At 32.0% G+C, this 18,991-nt stretch overlaps 1 protein-coding gene across 2 annotated transcripts in view; it reads right to left on the reverse strand.

Annotated features, from left to right (window-relative positions):
• Positions 1–7,547: 7,547 nt before the first annotated feature.
• LOC106461382 (katanin p80 WD40 repeat-containing subunit B1-like) overlaps positions 7,548–18,991 on the reverse strand; it is a 34,214-nt gene continuing 22,770 nt past the window's right edge. For both annotated transcript variants that reach the window (XM_022388333.1, XM_022388332.1), the window contains 6 exons: positions 17,168–17,709; positions 15,976–16,146; positions 15,051–15,127; positions 12,483–12,557; positions 11,715–11,831; positions 7,548–10,911 (listed from right to left, as the gene is read on the reverse strand). In XM_022388333.1, coding sequence (XP_022244041.1) covers positions 10,779–10,911; positions 11,715–11,831; positions 12,483–12,557; positions 15,051–15,127; positions 15,976–16,146; positions 17,168–17,709 — 1,115 coding nt within the window. In that variant the 3' untranslated portion in view covers positions 7,548–10,778. The remainder of the gene's footprint in view (positions 10,912–11,714; positions 11,832–12,482; positions 12,558–15,050; positions 15,128–15,975; positions 16,147–17,167; positions 17,710–18,991) is intronic.

The following is an 18,991-nucleotide window of genomic DNA, read 5'->3' on the forward strand; positions in this document are numbered from 1 at the left end:
CCGGTATATTACAAATTTATATTTAACATTTTTAACCTTAAAACTTTCACTTGTTATTTAGAGTAAATTTTTAATTTGACTTTGAATTCGGTGACATGTGATGATACTTTTATGCTGGGGCCAGGCATGGCCAGGTGGTTAGGGCGCTCGACTCACAATCAGAGGGTCGCGGGTTCGAATCCCAGTCCCAACAAACATGCTCGCCCTTTCAGCCGTGGGGGCGTTATAATGTGACGATCACTCCCACTATTCGTTGGTAAAAGAGTAGCCCAAGAGTTGGCGGTGGGTAGTCTTACACTACTAAATTAGGGACGGCTAGCGCAGATAGCCCTCGTGTAGCTTTGCGCGAAATTCAAAAACAAACAAACAAACAATACAAACTTATTTTATCACCTAACCTTCTGATGTTGACGTTGTTATTACATCACAAACCTTCGACAAAACTGAGCCCACCTGCTGCATAAAGTAATTTACAGAACAATACAAAAAATACAGTGTTTTTGAAAAATCTCAAAGAGTTTTGATGTCTGCTTTTGGCAGAAGAGAATAATAATGAACAATAGTTGATTAACGTGCACACAAATCATATCTGACAGACGTGTATAAAATTGAAATACATTGGGAAATATAAAAAGTCGAGTGGCTGCATTTAAAGAACAGGTATAAAAAATGGGCACATTTTAACCATCGTAAGGCAAGCTTTTGGGGGCGGAAGTGTCAGGGGAGACTTTATAGACTGTGGGTGGGTTGCCTCTGGTACAAGAGCAATAAGAAGCAAACGGTCATATTTTATTACTATTCAGTTGGTCGTATAAACACTTTTATTTTTAAATTCTAAAACTAAACTGAATATTTTACATATTAACATTTAATAGTATATCACAATAAATTATTATTTTGCTGTTAAAGACCTACAAATTCTTGTGTGCCATTAATTTCAACAATGAAACCTTTTTTTTAAAAAGAAATTCTAATAACTCACAGCTGGATAGGTGTAGAATCTGGTGTATCTTTTAGTAGTTGGCAAATTTTTTATGACTGAGAAAAAGAACACATTAAGAGGCAAAAGTGATGGGCTTAAGTCCATCCAATCACTCCCTCGCATGACACTGACATACAACGTTCATATATCATAATATTTTGTGATACAAAAATCTCCAAAATACACAATATAGATAAATATGTTTAATTTGATTTACTGTTGTTTTACTTTTAATTATAAAATAGTTAAGGTTTAAATTTCTGACTTAGGCCTACTGATTCATCACGCTTTGTACATTAACACGAAGGGCACCTGCTTTTTAAATCATTAAATGTTCTATTTCTTTCATAAAACTTTAATTCGGTATTTATCAAAAATTATGAAAAACTTCGACAAAGTCAATTTATACAAAAATTTTAATTTGTGTGTTAATAATTATAAAGTCATCCAAAAATTTACTTTTAATAGCGCCGTAAATTATGCGAAGATATAGATGGCAACTGCTTTCTTAGTAATTGTGGTATTGAACTGTGGTTATAAAATAAAACTATATATCATTTGAATATATGAATATTTTTTGGCATTACTGTAATCGTTAAAATGTCCGAAATCGTTCTCGCACAGTTTCTATCACATGTTACCCGCCTTTAATACATATACAATAATGAAAACTCCAATTCCTCCAAAATTACAGCTAAATGTTTTTTGGAAGACAAAACCTGATAACATTTAACCTCAGAACGCAGAAAAACGCATATTTTAGTGGTGACCGCGCGTTATTCCGAAGTTTTTTGCAATATAAGTCAAAATTCAATGAATAGACAAATTCGTAGGTCCACAATAGATGAATGTAATCTCAAATGAAAAATTTAGAGGGTACATCTTGGCGGGGGTTCGGGGGACCAGCCGCCCCTGACGGCTTGCTCTCGTTTTAAATACAAACAACAGACATATTTCAATCGACATTGTTATGTACAACTCATTGCATTGGCTCGGTATCAAGATAATTTTACTGACTGGAAGCTTTCAAGATGTTTTTTTTAACGAGTCTTGGATATTCGTTGTCACAGCATTGAAGAAGAATCTTGAATGTCTATTCTCTCAGAAGATCTAGATTTCCAAATCCAATCCTGATGGGTAGATATGTGGGCTCTGCAGCTAACACTATATATATATATATATATATATGGATACAAGAAAGTAACATTGGGTAAATGATGATAAACATTATCATCCATTCATAAGAAATTGCGACCTTTTATGTCACATCCTGGGGTATTTGTGTCATAAAATTTCACAAATTTAACCAATCAATTTAACATTTTAACTGTTTAAAAATAAAAAATAAAATACTCGGACTATCAGGCCTTCGGAGTAATGGGCTCTCGGACTAACGGACCGTCACCATTTTAGATTTCTCAAAATTCCAGGGGAAGCATGTACACGGACCCCGTAGTGGTGACACTTCGCTACGCTCCACAGTTTTCTACCTCTGTTACCTAAACCAATTTATTGCCACGATTAAAGGGTGCTTTGAACGAATTAAAGCAAGTTTAAGGTTCAATAAGACAATATAACAGCATAAAGAGGGGGTAACTCACACTTGCTTTTCTCAGGATCTTTTTGTAACATACGATTCTTTCTTCGGTGATTTCATCACACTGTTCTAATAATTTATGTAGGAACATAAATGAACAAGAACTGATAATAAAAAAAAACGGTCTGTGTTATATATATATAGCTCACCAATCAACCTTCTAAAGACTTAATTAATTACCCTTAATTTGGTATCAAAATATATGAATATATTCTTAATCAATTTACGAAATAAAAGAAAAGAAAAACGAATTTATCATTGTAAAACGGATACATTTACCTTGTCAAAACTTAATTTCGGCGTTAGATCATTTTTCTCTGTGGTTTACTAATTGTCATAGTTTGTTCAGGATATATAAACCGATTTTCTGATTCATCATCACGACCTAACCAAAATTGTGACAGAAACAAACACATTAAAAGAAGAACATGTAAGCTCTCGTATGACCTACGGACAATTCTATTGGTTGTGAACAGAGAAGAGAAGAAAGAAAAGAAGGGCTATGGAAGAGGGAAGGCGTCACATAATGGTAGAGTCGGCCATACTCTCGACATCAAAATAGCCTTATTATAGAGCGCTGCCAAATTACAATATTGTGTGGAACTTTGGTTCTCCATCATTATATTCTCATTTGACAAAACCGCTACACAAAAATTGAATGTTATTGTTGCTGTCTTACACTGTGATTAACATGTGTGATGAGTTTCGCGTTCGCCTACAAAGAACGTTAACGGCATCTAAAGTTCTGGATTGATTCACTACAAAAAAGTAACAAAATGACAAACACAAGAATGTTGAAAGCAGTTATGATTGAAATTATGAGGGGTGGACATAAATTGGATGGCAGTATTTGGAACTTTTTTTTTTGTAAGCTGTTCTTAGTTGTTATCTCGGCGTAACACTGTTGAAGATGACTATTACATCACTGTTTTTATACATCTATTATAATGTAAGTAATCGGGCAAACTACGCCGTTTTCTGACATGTATGACAAAATGTGTTACTTTATTATAATAAAGCAATTGTAGAATTGTATTATTCATTGTTAGATGAACAATAAACACACTTTGCAAACAATAAATGGCATATAAAACCTATAGCGAACGATTTTACGCAAGTGAACGGTTGTTCAGATCAGTAACCAACCCCCAATTTTTTTGTGGTCGGATATGCGAGTGCTGTCTGTATTGCTTTTGGTATAGTCGTGTTATTTATTGCCGTAAATAATTTTTGCAGTATTTTTGTTTCCTGAATCTTCTCTCAGAGCCCTAGGATACGTCAAACCAGAATTGCATATCTATAAACCAGAAAAAGATTTCTACCAAAGCATCCAACAGTAGTGAAAATCTGGGGTTCGATTCCCTGCGTAGAAAGAGTGCAGATAGCCCAAATGTGTGGCTTTGCGCTAAAACAAACTTACAGTAGCAATGTTTACGTACGTTTAATGGTATTTTTGAAGTTTAAAAACAAGAAACATATAGGTTGACACATATATATTTATCATATATTTTTTCATAAATATTTATTTATAATATGCTATAAAATATTTAGTGCATCAGAAAACAACGCCGATATTTAAGCTAGATAATACGTGGAGAAAAATGTGACCAGCTAGTTGGCTTGATGAATTTTAATATTGAAGCTTATTACGACTAAAGTGATAAAAAAAACAAATCTGTAATTTTAAGTTATTGTGAATTATTCTGACTGCAAATGAACTTTGGAAACATAGTTCTCAACAGACTCATTTTTCACCTTCTGAAGACGAGAGTCGGTCCTTCATAATCGACACTTAAAAGTCGCCCTCCATATTTCTAACGTAAAATTTCGTATAAATACCAAGTAACAACAATCGTGAGTTTCAGTTACAGAGTTAACTTGAGTTATTTTACATCAGCGAGGAGTCTATGAATATCAGGTATTATTTCAAAAGTTTGTTTTTAAGATATCCGCACAAAGCTACTCAAGGGCTATCTGCGCCAACCATTCCCGATTTTCAACTGCCAGAAAAAAGGAAAGACAACTACTCAACAACGTCCATTGCCCATACGTTGATCACTCTTCTATCATTTATAACACACCCACGCCCTCAAAATGCGGAAGAGAGATTTTTTTTTTTTGTAACAGGATGGAAATGATGGACCCGCAAATCCACAGTACGGCTCGCTAACCACTGAGCCACACTCGGTCCATTTCAAAAGTAATGACATAACTTGTAATGGGTATTTCCAACATCTGGTAATTGGTTTCTGTGTACTCTATTTCAAAATTGAAACAAAAATTTATATATATACATATAATTATGGTTTTTTCTCTTTCTCTAAAATGGCGAGGTGTACGAATTCTAATATTTGCAAGTTTTATCAACAATTCAACAGTTTATACGAAAACCATTCAATTTCGCATTTTAGTGCCAAATTGTAAAATACACAAAATAATATGTACTCCATCTGTTGGTGGTTACTTTGTGTCTAAAAACTACTCAGTGGGGCTCCCTAATTGTATCATTTTGTTGTAAATTCGTAAAACAATGCGAACAACTATTTTTATACACAAAATCCAATGTTTCATAATTAAACTTTTCCTCGCGATTAATCTTCACACCTATGGCAGGTGGCGCTGTCACATTATATTTTATCATCGATGATGGCGAATTGTAGGCCTAAATATGGGCAGTAAACATTTGTAAAGTATCATAATATCGTTAATTGACTGATAAATACACGATATTCCATACAGATATATAAAAATTATGTGTTGTTTCCTTAACACAAAACAAACATGTAATAATAGCTAAAAACATACCCTCAGCAGAAATCAACGTCTGCATCAAACTCTTCGAATGATTGTGATGTTATGACCAGCAATTGTAAAGCTTTATAATACAACGACCATGTCAAAATACAATAAGTTCGAGTTTTGTTTTAATTTGTGAAATAACATCAAAATTATCGTCAAATGGAATTTATGGACGCGAGGAACTGGTTCTGTGTATTTCTGACTATTTTGATGTTTTAATTTTTAAATAAATAGAAAATTAGTTATGTAATAATAAAAGATTAAAAACGTGAAGATACTGATGTTCAAGAAACAGTGAATGTCTTTAATCACGTACAACCTACAATTAAGTCTAATATTTTTTAGCTGATCTTTTGTGCTATCCTCGAGTTTCGGCCCAGCATGACTAGGTGGTTAGGGCGCTCGACTCGCAATCCCAGTCCAACCAAACATGTTCACCCTTTCAGCCATGGGGGCGTTATAATGTACGATCACTCCCACTATTCGTTGGTAAAAGAGTAGGCCAAAAGTTGGCGGTGGGTAGTGACGACTAGCTGCTTTCCCTCTAGTCTTTCAGTGCTAAATTAGGGACGGCTAGCGCAGATAGCCCTCGTGTAGCTTTGCGCGAAATTCAAAATAAATCAAACCAATCCTCCAGTTTCTGCTAAGACTTCATAAAAACAGGTGGGTTTTAGAAACATGCATTTTCAGTTTACAAAGCTGTATGTTAACTAAAATAACGATTAATATTTTAATGTCTAGTTATTATAGTTCAATGTAAAATTTAATCGCAATTAGGTGACAAAGTTTTAACAAGGCCCTAACGTGCGTTTTTTCTTTTTCATGCTTAGTTTGTTTGTTGTCAAGTACAAAATTACACGATGTTCTGTGTCACTACGAGTGTCGAAACCTTATTTTTAGCGTTATAAGTCATCAGATTTACCGCTGAGCCGTCAGAGGGCTAGAAGAAAGCAATGAACTGCTCTATAAAATTAATTTCAAGTACTCTATTTATGCTGTTTTTACCTGCAGCTATCCTCTCTCTCCTAAACGCAAATATTTAATAAAGCTCATAAAAATGGTTTATAAAAGTGTATATATTGTGTTACACATAATGGGGTTAACTAAATTAATGTTTATTTTTTTATAGCGTGGATTTAAAAAAAAAACAGAACAAAAAAGGAATACATTTCTGATTCACTAATTCATTTGATTAATAATAAACAATTTTATTTTAAGATAAACCTAATTCTGATGTTTAATGACTTAAATAGAATTGATAAAAATTAAAGTTCATTAACTTGATCTAGTTCACACGGTAGCAGTAGGTCTTCAAGCGACATCTGCTATGTTAGTCGTATCTCAGCCACTCTGATAAGCTCTGATATTCGGCGAAATGTCTCGTCAGCACTGATATAGCATATATAGTGTAGTTCACATTGTTACTTACTTTCATAAGTTCTGAAATTTACTACTACTACTTTGTATATTGACTCCTGTTAATTTTTCAGTGATTCTGTAGAGGGCAGCACATGGAAAATAATGTTTATTCACTGTAAAAGCTAAACATTCAACTCCAACACTTGTAATTTTTATCATCCCGTTCTTTGAGAAATAAAATAAGAATCCAAGTAAAAGAACCAGGACAATAAAATTGGGAATTTAGGATCTTAGGGGTTCGTGCCACAGAATAAATAATAAAAATATGTTATCCAAGTCCAGAAAAAACCTGAAGATAATAATTTGTTTCATCTATCGGTTCTGCACTCACAAAAAACTCTTCAGTATTATCTTATCAGATTGAGGTTTAATTATAGCATTTTTGTGAGTCATTAATTTACAAAAAATGAGAACTAACTGCATAGTTATAAACACATTGTTTACTGTGTTATTTTTTATATAATTTTAAGAATTAAAAAGTCAAACAGAATACTCACAAGAAATCTCTTGTTAACTTCTAATATTTTTCGTTCAAGGGTGTATTTTCATGTGGTTTTAGTTCAATAATATATTTTCATGTACTTTTAGTTTACGAGTGTATTTTCGTGTGCTAGTGGAATAGCTAGTATTCCACCATTAAACTTTTCTATCAAATTTTGTAACATTTTGAGGAAAAAAATTAAACTAGCGTTTATGATGAAAAAATATATTTCATTCCTATATAAAGTTCCAACAAACCATCATACTAAATTTATCATGTACACCCACAAAACTTTATTGATGAAAATGTCAAAAAAAAATGCACTCAGTCCTGCTATTTGATTTGGCTAAAAAAGTCTAAATGATACCAACAAAGGATGGAGAAAAAAAATATATATACAACATTAAAGTACACAAAGATTTAGTTAAGTGATGAGCAAGAAATTATAATAAACAAAACATTTGATTGTTATGCAAATCAGCACCACTGCTATAACTAGTTGTTTAAGGAACTTGTATAACCCAAGCCAATATACACAAAAATATTGCCCTAGGTAATAAATTAACGATATGAGCAAGCATTACTAGGCAACATGAGCGTTTAAAAAAGTCCAAGATACTCAAAAATAGTGTTCATTGTTAACATAGTGAAGAATTTCTTCTCATACTTATCGAACATGTTACTCCTAAATGTGTTCTTTCGGGTATGAATTCCATTAACTTTAGATATTAAACATTAGATTGATGGCTAGGAACCAATAAAACACTATGTTTTTTTGTGATGGTAACCTGATAACAAATACAATAAACAACAGAAATCTTGCAAAAAAACAAAATCTATTGTATTATTTACTTTTTCTACTTTTCAATCAGCAACATATCTAATTTTCTTCAAAGTTCTTTAGTGTTTCTTTGAGCTGAAGTCACAACTGCCACAAATTTTACCAGAAAATTATTGGTTTAATATCTATATTATTGAATAGTTAGTTTTGTAAATTAATTTTAAACATAAGCCATAGGCTTAAAATATAAACAGCAACAGGCACAACAGTGAATTCTCATTAAATACAATTAAAATGTTTTTTTCTTTCGCTGTTATCTGAAACCAAAGAATAAAAAACATCATTGCTCATCAATTAAGAAACAAATATACAACATACCAAGAGAATTTGTTTTGTTCCAATCTCACCTATCAAATATTTGATATCCCAAGTCATACAAGACAACATGTTTGTCTCTTGAAAAAAAATATGGCACAGTTTAACCTTATACATGTAACAGTGATTCTGTTTTACTCATCAACTGTGGGTCAATACAACCTTCAAAAACAAAAGTTTAAAACTATTAAGAAAAGGTAAATGTAATAACAATGTATGGGGATGTTAAATCTAAAAAAATATGGCATTTTCATATTACCAAACATGTAAATGGTGCTCTCAGTACAATATTGGGAGCCACATATTTAAAAAAGGCACTTTTTTTATATTACTAAAACTCTAATATTAAGATTAAGCTTAAACTATGACAAGGCTAATACACGGCACATTAATTATCTTAATGTTTTCTGCAAGAGTACCTCAATTTTATCGAGTTTTTCTTTTTTTAGTTGAACAGGCAGTTGTTTTTACTTAGCTCTTGAAGCTAAGTTAAAATGTTTTGATTTAGTTGATAAATATTAATTGTATCAACTGCTCTTCAATTAAATTTATTTTATTTTACAGGTTTTGAAGATAAAACATAATTATGTTATCTGTGGAAAATTGCTGAAGTATTTAAATTTATAATGAACTTATTTCAAATAAATAAGCAAATGACTGCAAAGGAAACAATGGGAAAAATTATTTAGATTATCATTTAACGAGACTTAAATATTGGATAAAAGAGTAACATCTGAAACCTATGTTGTCAAGAATATACTATTGAGAATAATAACCATTTACTCTATTGTAAGATGTACGATGTAAAAAAAAATTACTGAAAACTCTTGTAGTCACTATTACATTTGAGGATTGTTTTAAAACTATAATGAGTCATTTTCTTAAATAATTCATTTATGTTAAATTTTCTATTCTAAATTAATTTTATTAAATTCAAAACTTTTTAATGCATGAACTAGGAAAAAAAAAAAGACTTAAATTTAACTGTGTAAAAATCTTTCAAGAGTGCCATTTATTTCCTCTTATTCTTGACTAATGAATTCTATCATCTAACATATTATCAAACTGATGGTTATCAATGTCTGTTCAAGAGTTGCTGTTTTGAATATAAGGTAAGAAAAGCAATGTCGTTACAAGACATAACTTCATTCATCAGTTTAAAAGATGCATCACAGGAGAAAGAAGATGCATGAAATAAGGTTTTCAATACAAGTTCATATTCAGTCTTCTAAGGTAGAGTATATGTATGGTGATGTTCTGCATAAGTTTAAGCAATCTTTACTTCAAGAAAAAGCAGTTATACTAACTTCTAAATGAAGCTTACTTTCTGTAAAAGTCACATAATCAGGTAAAGTTTGAGCTCCAGATACTAACTTCTAAACGAAGCTTACTTTCTGTAAAAGTCACATAATCAGGTAAAGTTTGAGCTCCAGATACTAACTTCTAAATGAAGCTTACTTTCTGTGAAAGTCAGATGATCATATAAAGTTCGAGCTCCAGATACTAACTTCTATACGAAGCTTACTTTCTGTGAAAATCACATAATCAGGTAAAGTTTGAGCTCCAGGTACTAACTTCTAAACGAAGCTTACTTTCTGTGAAAGTCAGATGATCATATAAAGTTCGAGCTCCAGATACTAACTTCTATATGAAGCTTACTCTCTGTGAAAGTCAGATGATCATATAAAGTTCGAGCTCCAGATACTAACTTCTATATGAAGCTTACTCTCTGTGAAAGTCTGATGATCATATAAAGTTCGAGCTCCAGATACTAACTTCTATATGAAGCTTACTTTCTGTGAAAATCAGGTAAAGATTTACTTCTAGAAAAAAGTATCTTGACTACTAGTTGTTATTACAACTATTCATCATCTGCTAGAACAAACAAAAAAAAGTTAAAAATGGAATGTTTTAGTTACAACCTTTAACTGGTACTTTTGAAATCCTTGTATAGAAAAATACTTCTTGTTCCTCACACCATCAAGAATTAGGGGTTAGAGACGATAAAGAAAACTTGTTTTTTTTTTAAAAAAACCAATATTCAGATTCTGAGTGATTTTCAACTTCAGAATGTTTATAAATAAAAAAAAAAGCTTTCGTTATTACAGTAATTTAAGGTTACTGGAAAAAAAAATCCAAATTTTATAAAAAAAAACAAAAAACAGAAGATATGATAAATATGTTATTCGTTCTATAATTCCACACCCGATTCTTCATCATTCAGCATATACTTATAGTCACATAAACATCAATGTGTGACTTTAGTATAATAGGTCTAATTTTGTATACTGATTCAAAACTTTTTCAGCTTTTAAAATCCTGGTAATGCACACAAACTAACACTTCATTCCAGGCCTTGCATCAACATGTGCAGTTCCCTGAACGAGTGGCCAAGTTTTCCTTGCATTGTCTGTCGTTTTAACAGAAACGCTCGGATGGAGAGAAGCTGATTGTAGCAACTGACACACTTGTTGTATCTGAAACAGGAATAAGCATGTCTTTAATATCTTAAAACCAGCTCTTTACATAAAGTAAACACTATTGTCACATATAGTTTTATAAAAAGTTATTATCTAACCATTTTACTTATTCAAGATCCAAGTTGTGAGCTCCTCCCTTGCTTTAGTTTACGAATGTCACAACCGAATTTTATTCTTATATCAGAAATTCTTCCAGAAAAAAAACGAAACAGAAAGATGTATAACGGTCACTTCAGCTTGTTTGATTCACCGGTGAATGAAACTACAAATACTAAGAACTTATGATTGAATGTAAGGAAGAATGTATAACAATATATCAACCACATTATATCTGCTCTATCCATCGAACACATTTGGAATACAATCTTCCTACTCTGTTTACACTTAAAATTATTCACAAAGATATGATACCCTTATAGCCTGATCACTTTTGAAAGGTGGACCTTTCTTCTTCAGTTTGCTCCTAAGAAGAAAGATTCCATTTTTTTGAAAGTGTTCGTTTGTGAGGTATCGTATCTTTGTGTCAAATAGATTTCTTGAATCTACGTGTATTTCTAGCATCACGAATACATTTCAAATTGTTTATATTTTGTATTTAATACACAACATTCTATGATAAACATTTGGAGTTATAGCATAAATGTTTGTTTATCTTAAGGTTATTCAAGAAATCCTAGGTTGTATCAAATTTAACAAAACACACAAGATCGACTTGTAGCTACAGACTAGATGTGCAAAAAGAAAAAACAAACAAACAAGCGATCAGCAGTGCTACATAGAAATCAATTTCTGTCAATTACCTTTCTTCACGATTAATATCCACTCCTACACTTGGTGGTGCTACTATGTTGGTCTTTATCACCATCGCAAAATTCTTCAGAATCAATTTTAGACTAGAACATCCCACTGACATGTAACTGTAAATTTAGAATCAGAACTATACAAATCTGATGATGAAAAATCAAATCTTAACACTACTTCTTGTAATAAAACGTTATGGAACACAAAAAAATCTATCATTTTTTTTTACTTCTCACGAGAATGCCATGACTGTAAAATGTAAAAAAAATTTTAATCACTGTTATTTTCTGATATTTCACAAATCATACTAATAGTTATAGATCACAAAAAACACAATAAATTATGACAAAATAATAATTAATATCAAAAAACAAAGCGGGTGGTATATTTAACATCAAATTTAACACCAAATTATGACAAACTAATAATGAATATCAAAAAACAAAACGGGTGGTATATTTAACATCAAATTTAACACCAAATTATGACAAAATAATAATGAATATGAGAAAACAAAGCCAGCAGTATATTTAACATCAAATATTAAGTTATGAATATCAAATGTTGCAAACCCATGTAGTTTTATTTCTTTTACACAGGCAATTTTAACAATGAACTAACAGAAATATTTTCAAAAAGGCAAGAAAGGTAATTCCCGCATCATTTTAAACTATGTGTATTCTGCAATAGCAACAATGCTTTAAATAATAATAAGTATTACTGCCAAAGACAACGGTGAAAGAAAATAAGTATAGAATTATACTCACGATTCAAAATTACTCTGTAACAAGTCGTAAATAGCGGGCAGTAGAAGTTGGCAGATATCCAGATTCCACAGTTGCCTAAGTTAAAAAGAAATATTGGTGATAGACATAGCTTTGAAACATGGCAGTGTTAAAGGGATTGTGTTATACATGAATGTCCAAAATTTAAACTAAAAAATCATGCACAAACATACTATTAGTTCACAGTTGTGAAAAACTTGGATTACGCATGATGAACAATAGTTATGTTGACCTGGCCACTAGTGAATTGATGAGCACATTACATCTACGAAGCTCATACACTACTTTAGCCACCAGATGGTGGGAAACCAACGTTTTAATTCTAAGCCTCGTGTATTTACAAATCCTTAAGAGCATCAGAACATCGTATGAAAAGCACATTTTTCCATTGTATTCCATCTGATATACAAACAGAATACTTCCTCCATTCTATTTAGTATTTCAATAAAACATAAAGTCCCATAGCAACAATTTACGTTTTAGATCAATATCACACAATAAATTTCTACATTTAGGGTAGGTAATATTTTTCTACTGGGTGCTACTTTTCAATATTCAAAAATTAGGACCCTCTGGACGTGTCACCTTGGTTTTTTAAACTTAGGTTACAGTATTATAATTTTACGATCTGTGTACTATGATCACCTAATATAATATAATAAAGCATAAATTCTAACACTATTAAAGTAGTAATTGTAAATAACAATTTTGACTTTTTTTGTGTGTAAAAAATATACTTTTTTGTTATCATTTTTTCTGTGAATTAGCATGCCACACAAAAGTTCTTCTCGTGACACATGACTTGAGTTGGTGACTCCTGTTCTACATGGTTATTCTCTCAGAAGAACAGCCCCATGTTCAACATTATCTACTGAGACTTGCTCATTATTAAAACATGACAGACACTAGTTCTAAAAATAAAATAAAAATTATCTTACTTCACAACTATAACATGTTTAAGATATTTGTAAAGTGTGGTGCTAGTGGTTTTTGGCACGATGTTATATGGTAAAGCAAAATGTTTCATCTCATGTAATAATTACGAACCAGATATAAGGAAATTGAAATGTACCTATCCTAAGATATCAACCCTATGAGCACAGGTGAGGGTCAAATTGCACATACCATTCAACACGGTATTACAAATTTGGTGTTACTGTACATTTCTGATTTCACAACAGTTTATGCTAAAGTAAAGGATATACTAGAGAGAATATACAGCAATACTGAAAACAAAAAACTGTAGATATATATGCATTTAGGAGGTTGTAGAGGTTATGCAAATTGTATGTTGGTAAAAAAATATTTTCATTCTTCACATGAACATCACCTTGCACTCCAACTTGTCAAAGCCCAAGTCAGACTGACTTCGTCAATACCCAGACTTCTTTAGTGCAAATATTTTATTGACACAACTGATTTTTGTATAAAACATATTTGTTCCGTTTACTAACAGCTTGGCACATTTTGTGAAGACCTACATAGTAAGTTCAGCATTATAGTCAACAATCACTTCTCCAATACAGGGTCAGTACATTGGACTGACTTAGGTGGACAACTTATGACTCTGAGAAAAAAGTAAAATTATACTAAGTCATGCTGTACAGGAAAATACTCTTATAGTTAATGAGTGAGTGAATGAATTATGACTGAGAAAAAAGTAAAACTATACTAAGTCATGCTGTAGAATCAAATACTGTTAGTTAATGAGTAAGTGAATGAATTATGACTGAGAAAAAGTAAAATTATACTAAGTCATACTGTACAATCAAATACTGTTAGTTAATGAGTGAGTGAATGAATTATGACTCTAAGAAAAAGTAAAATTATACTAAGTCATGCTGTACAGTCAAATATTGTATAGTTTATTTTGCACTGTTGAGATGATTAGCTATTGACATCTTTGAAATGATGAATTTTAAACCAGTTAAGTTTACTCTTATCATATTAAAATATTTAAAACTCTCTACTTATGTCCATTGTCATTCAGAACAGAAACATCTTTATCTTACATTATTTAAATCTCTCTACTTATGTCCACTGTCATTCAGAACAGAAACATCTTTATCTTACATTATTTAAATCTCTCTACTTATGTTCACTGTCATTCAGAACAGAAACATCTTTATCTTACATTATTTAAATCTGTCTACTTATGTCCATTGTCATTCAGAACAGAAACATCTTTATCTTACATTATTTAAATCTGTCTACTTATGTCCATTGTCATTCAGAACAGAAACATCTTTATCTTACATGCGATGATGTTTCCAACTCTTATTATATCAAGTCTCTGATATGAATAAAGTTAAAATACTGTACTTAAACACCTAACATGATAACATTTACAAAAGTTATACTTACATCACACTCAATGAGATTAAATCAGTGCCACCTCCATAAATCATTAAAATGTGTTACTGGGTTCATGTAAGTTTAGCTAACTATATAATGTGGCACTAAAAAGGAGGAGGATTATTTTACAGATACATTTATTATTGTGTGCTAGATCAATTTGATATAATGGCACTTATAATATTTATTACTTACGCCCTTGATGTGATGACATTCAGAAGGTCTACTATAAGAGCCGTGTCATTCATGCTAATTGCAGATTCCAGTGCCAACTGAAGAAGAAAAATAAAATTCAGTGATACTGAAAAAAAGGCACAACGTTAATTTGCATGAGCTCAGAAAAACAAAGCACTTTTTAAGACACTCTTGAAAGTCTAATATTGTGACATCATAACGTACCACATCAGCACATTTTACCACATCAGCACATTTTTATACTTCTTCTTTATTGAAATTAATCCTCCCCATTTATTTTTTTTATAAGTTGACTGTTCTCTCATTTACAAACAATACAGTTCTAAAAGCTATTACATTAGTCACCGAGTACAGTGGAAAAATACAACTGAGGTTTTAAATAAGATTAGTACTTGTTTGTTTGTTTTAGAGAAAAACCACATTGGGCTATCAAACCCCGGATTTAAGTGATGCAAGTCCATAAACTTACCACTGTCCCACTAGGGGACATAACTTTAGTAAAAAAAATAAATGATACTCTATGAAAAAAAACTGTAGATAACTTTACCGAGTATTAGCAACAAATGGGCAGTTCTTGGTCTTCAAGCAAGTAAAAATGTCCAACGACTCACAAAGATTGGGTAAAATGTACTATTGTTGACATGTTACTACAGCTAAGTATAGTTTCTATACATATTTAGTGGAGAACTGTTCTTAAATTGTAAGGAATAATGTATACTTACTGCACAAATATGGAGGTAGGTTTAAAATTTCATTGTTCATGCTTTTTTTTTGTTTTCTTGGACTAAATTTTAAGAGTATAGTTTTGTATGAACACATGATACCTAGGTAAAGTAGAACCACAAAAATCAACGTTTAATTCCAAAACGTGTTTGTTTTATGATATCTTCAATAGATATTTGTGAAATGAAAAGAATAACCATACCCTCGGTTCCTTGGTAGTCCACTGAGCTAAAATAATTTGGAGATTTTTCCGACGATGCAGGAGGACAGTGATCATCGACTGATGGCCCTTAAAGATGGAAGACATAGCTTCAGCCTCCGACATCTCTGGTTGAGTCTGGCCTCCAATCCGAAGACTGTTCTGCAAATGTCTCTGTGCATATAAGCATAAAAACACAGTCAGTGATGGTTTCAATTTTCTGCTAATTAGGAAGCCCTAAGATCTAAATATCATAATGTTTGATCTGGTATTAATAAACTTTGTCACTTCTTTATGGGTTCATAAACTGCTACTCTCTTCTTTACAATATTCTTCATACTGGCAAATCTCAGGTAGGTTTATAACTTGACCACATCACTCAACATACTGTATAAGATCTAAATAACATAATGTTTGATCTGGTATTAATAAACTTTGTCACTTCTTTATGGGTTCATGAACTGCTACTCTCTTCTTTACAATATTCTTCATACTGGTAAATCTCAGGTAGGTTTATAACTTGATCACATCACTCAAAACGCTGTATAAAGATTTTCCTTAAACATAGCTGAAGGAAACTATTTACTAACTTACCTGTCCTTTTATTAATGTAAAAAATAAAAAAAGGCAAATATGAAAGGCTGTATATGACATTCATAAAACTTTAACCAAAAAAAAAACGACAAGAGATGATTTCGATCTTTGTTGTCAATAAAAATTCAGCTTAGTGCTTTCACTTCATGTAGATAGATAATAAATAGCTTTATATTTAAATTGGGTTTAAAATTTTATCTTTTTTGGCTAAGGGGATACAAAATGTAATACATACAACAGTGCCTCTTTAATGTCAGAAGTTAGTTACAACTATTGAGATGTTATAAACTTGTAATAGAAAGGTTATATGCCACAAATACCACCATTTTTAGAATAGTTTCTTTGATGACTAAAATATTATGTGAATCTTAAAACCTAGGATAAAAAAGAAAAGACCAGATTGTAATTCAACAGGAAAAATTAATGATTTAGGATGGGAGTGAAAGGAGAGATGATAATTTTGTTCCAAAAACTCCTCTTGAAGTCACGTTATAATATTAACCAGCATCTCAAGATTAAAACAGTCTATCAAAATATTTCCCCTCTACACAGATAATGCAGATTCTAAGGCCTATAAAGTAATTTTAAGCTTTTATCTTACAGGCAAAAAATCTTCTAACTCAAGCCCCGCAGGACGGTCACGTTGGTCTGGTACAAAGTCTACAGAATTCCCTGACCCTCTCTGTGGTTGTTGATCAGGAACTAGATTGTTAAAGTTTGAAAAGGTGGGAGTTGGTACACAACGCTGCTCAGGAAAGACTGTTGCCTTGCGTACGTGGATGTCTCTTTCAGGCACTATAGGCACGGGTCTCACGATGGACACAGATGACGACTCTGAAGGACTTCCAGTTTGTCTTATCATAGCTGTGGCCTTTTTCATAGGACGGACAGGGTTTGTTAATGTGGTGGGAGTGAAAGATGGCAGAATCTTAGGACTTGTAGGCATAACATCTGAGATTATATCATATGTAGTATTGAGATCAGGAGACCCCAGAGAACTGCCATTAACCACACTCGAGGTAGAAATAGATGACTTTCTCTCGAATTTCCTTTCCACAATGGGACTGGGAGACTTTTCCAGAGGTGTTGTGAAAGGAGCCTTTTCTGCTGGTTTTATTACTTTGCTACTATTCTGATTGAGGTCTGCCAAAAAACAAATAAAAAATGTTCAAAATGTTAATCACTGATAATGCTGTAGCATTAATTCTTTTATTTTCTTGCCAACTGTTTATTGGTGGCTAATTTAAAAAAAAATAGCAGAAAGGAAGATATAAAAGACAAAAATGACAAATATTAGTATGTGTGTGTATATACATTTTATATAGAAAATAACAACACAGTAAATAACAGTATCCAGATATGGAAAGCAGAGTTGTTCATCTGTCTGTGTCATTGAGAAGTACTGGCTATGCCAAGTTCAATAAAATTTGGTAGAGAAACTTGTGTCACTGAGAAGTACTGGCTATGCCAAGTCCAATGAAATTTGGTAGAGAAACTTGTGTCATTGAGAAGTACTGGCTATGCCAAGTTCAATAAAATTTGGTAGAGAAACTTGTGTCATTGAGAAGTACTGGCTATGCCAAGTTCAATAAAATTTGGTAGAGAAACTTGTGTCACTGAGAAATACTGGCTATGCCAAGTTCAATAAAATCTGGTAGTGGAACTTGTGTCACTGAGAAGTACTGGCTATGCCAAATTCAATAAAATTTGGTAGAGGAACTTGAGTCATTGAGAAGTACTGACTAAGCCAAGTTCAATAAAATTTGGTAGTGGAACTTGTGTCACTGAGAAATACTGGCTATGCCAAGTTCAATAAAATTTGGTAGTGGAACTTGTGTCACTGAGAAGTACTGGCTATGCCAAGTTCCATAAAATTTGGTAGAGAAACTTGTGTCATTGAGAAGTACTGGCTATGCCAAGTTCAATAAAATTTGGTAGAGAAACTTGTGTCATTGAGAAGTACTAGCTATGCCAAGTTCAATAAAATTTGGTAGAGAAACTTGTGTCATTGAAAAGTACTAGCTATGCCAAGTTCAATAAAATTTGGTAGAGAAACTTGTGTCATTGAAAAGTACTAGCTATGCCAAGTTCAATAAAATTTGGTAGAGAAACTACCAGATCAAATTTCCTTCTACCACCTCCTGCTGATACTTACAGATATGATACTTAACTTAATATGAAGTTAATGACTGCTTTTCCATTATTACAAAAACTCATAGTGCCATTAATACATGCATGCACAGCTTTCATTCCAAATGAAGACTGAATTACAATCGGCCCATCAATCCATTTATAAATATTACATGCATGAAGCTATGAATGTTTGCAGTACTTACAGAATGTTTATAATAATAAAGGTGTTTGAACATATATAATAATAATAAAGGTGTTTGAACATATATAATAATAATAAAGGTGTTTGAAC

This window comes from Limulus polyphemus, unplaced genomic scaffold (genome assembly GCF_000517525.1).
Source record: "Limulus polyphemus unplaced genomic scaffold, Limulus_polyphemus-2.1.2 Scaffold948, whole genome shotgun sequence".
In the NCBI taxonomy this organism is placed as follows: Eukaryota; Metazoa; Arthropoda; class Merostomata; order Xiphosura; family Limulidae; genus Limulus; species Limulus polyphemus.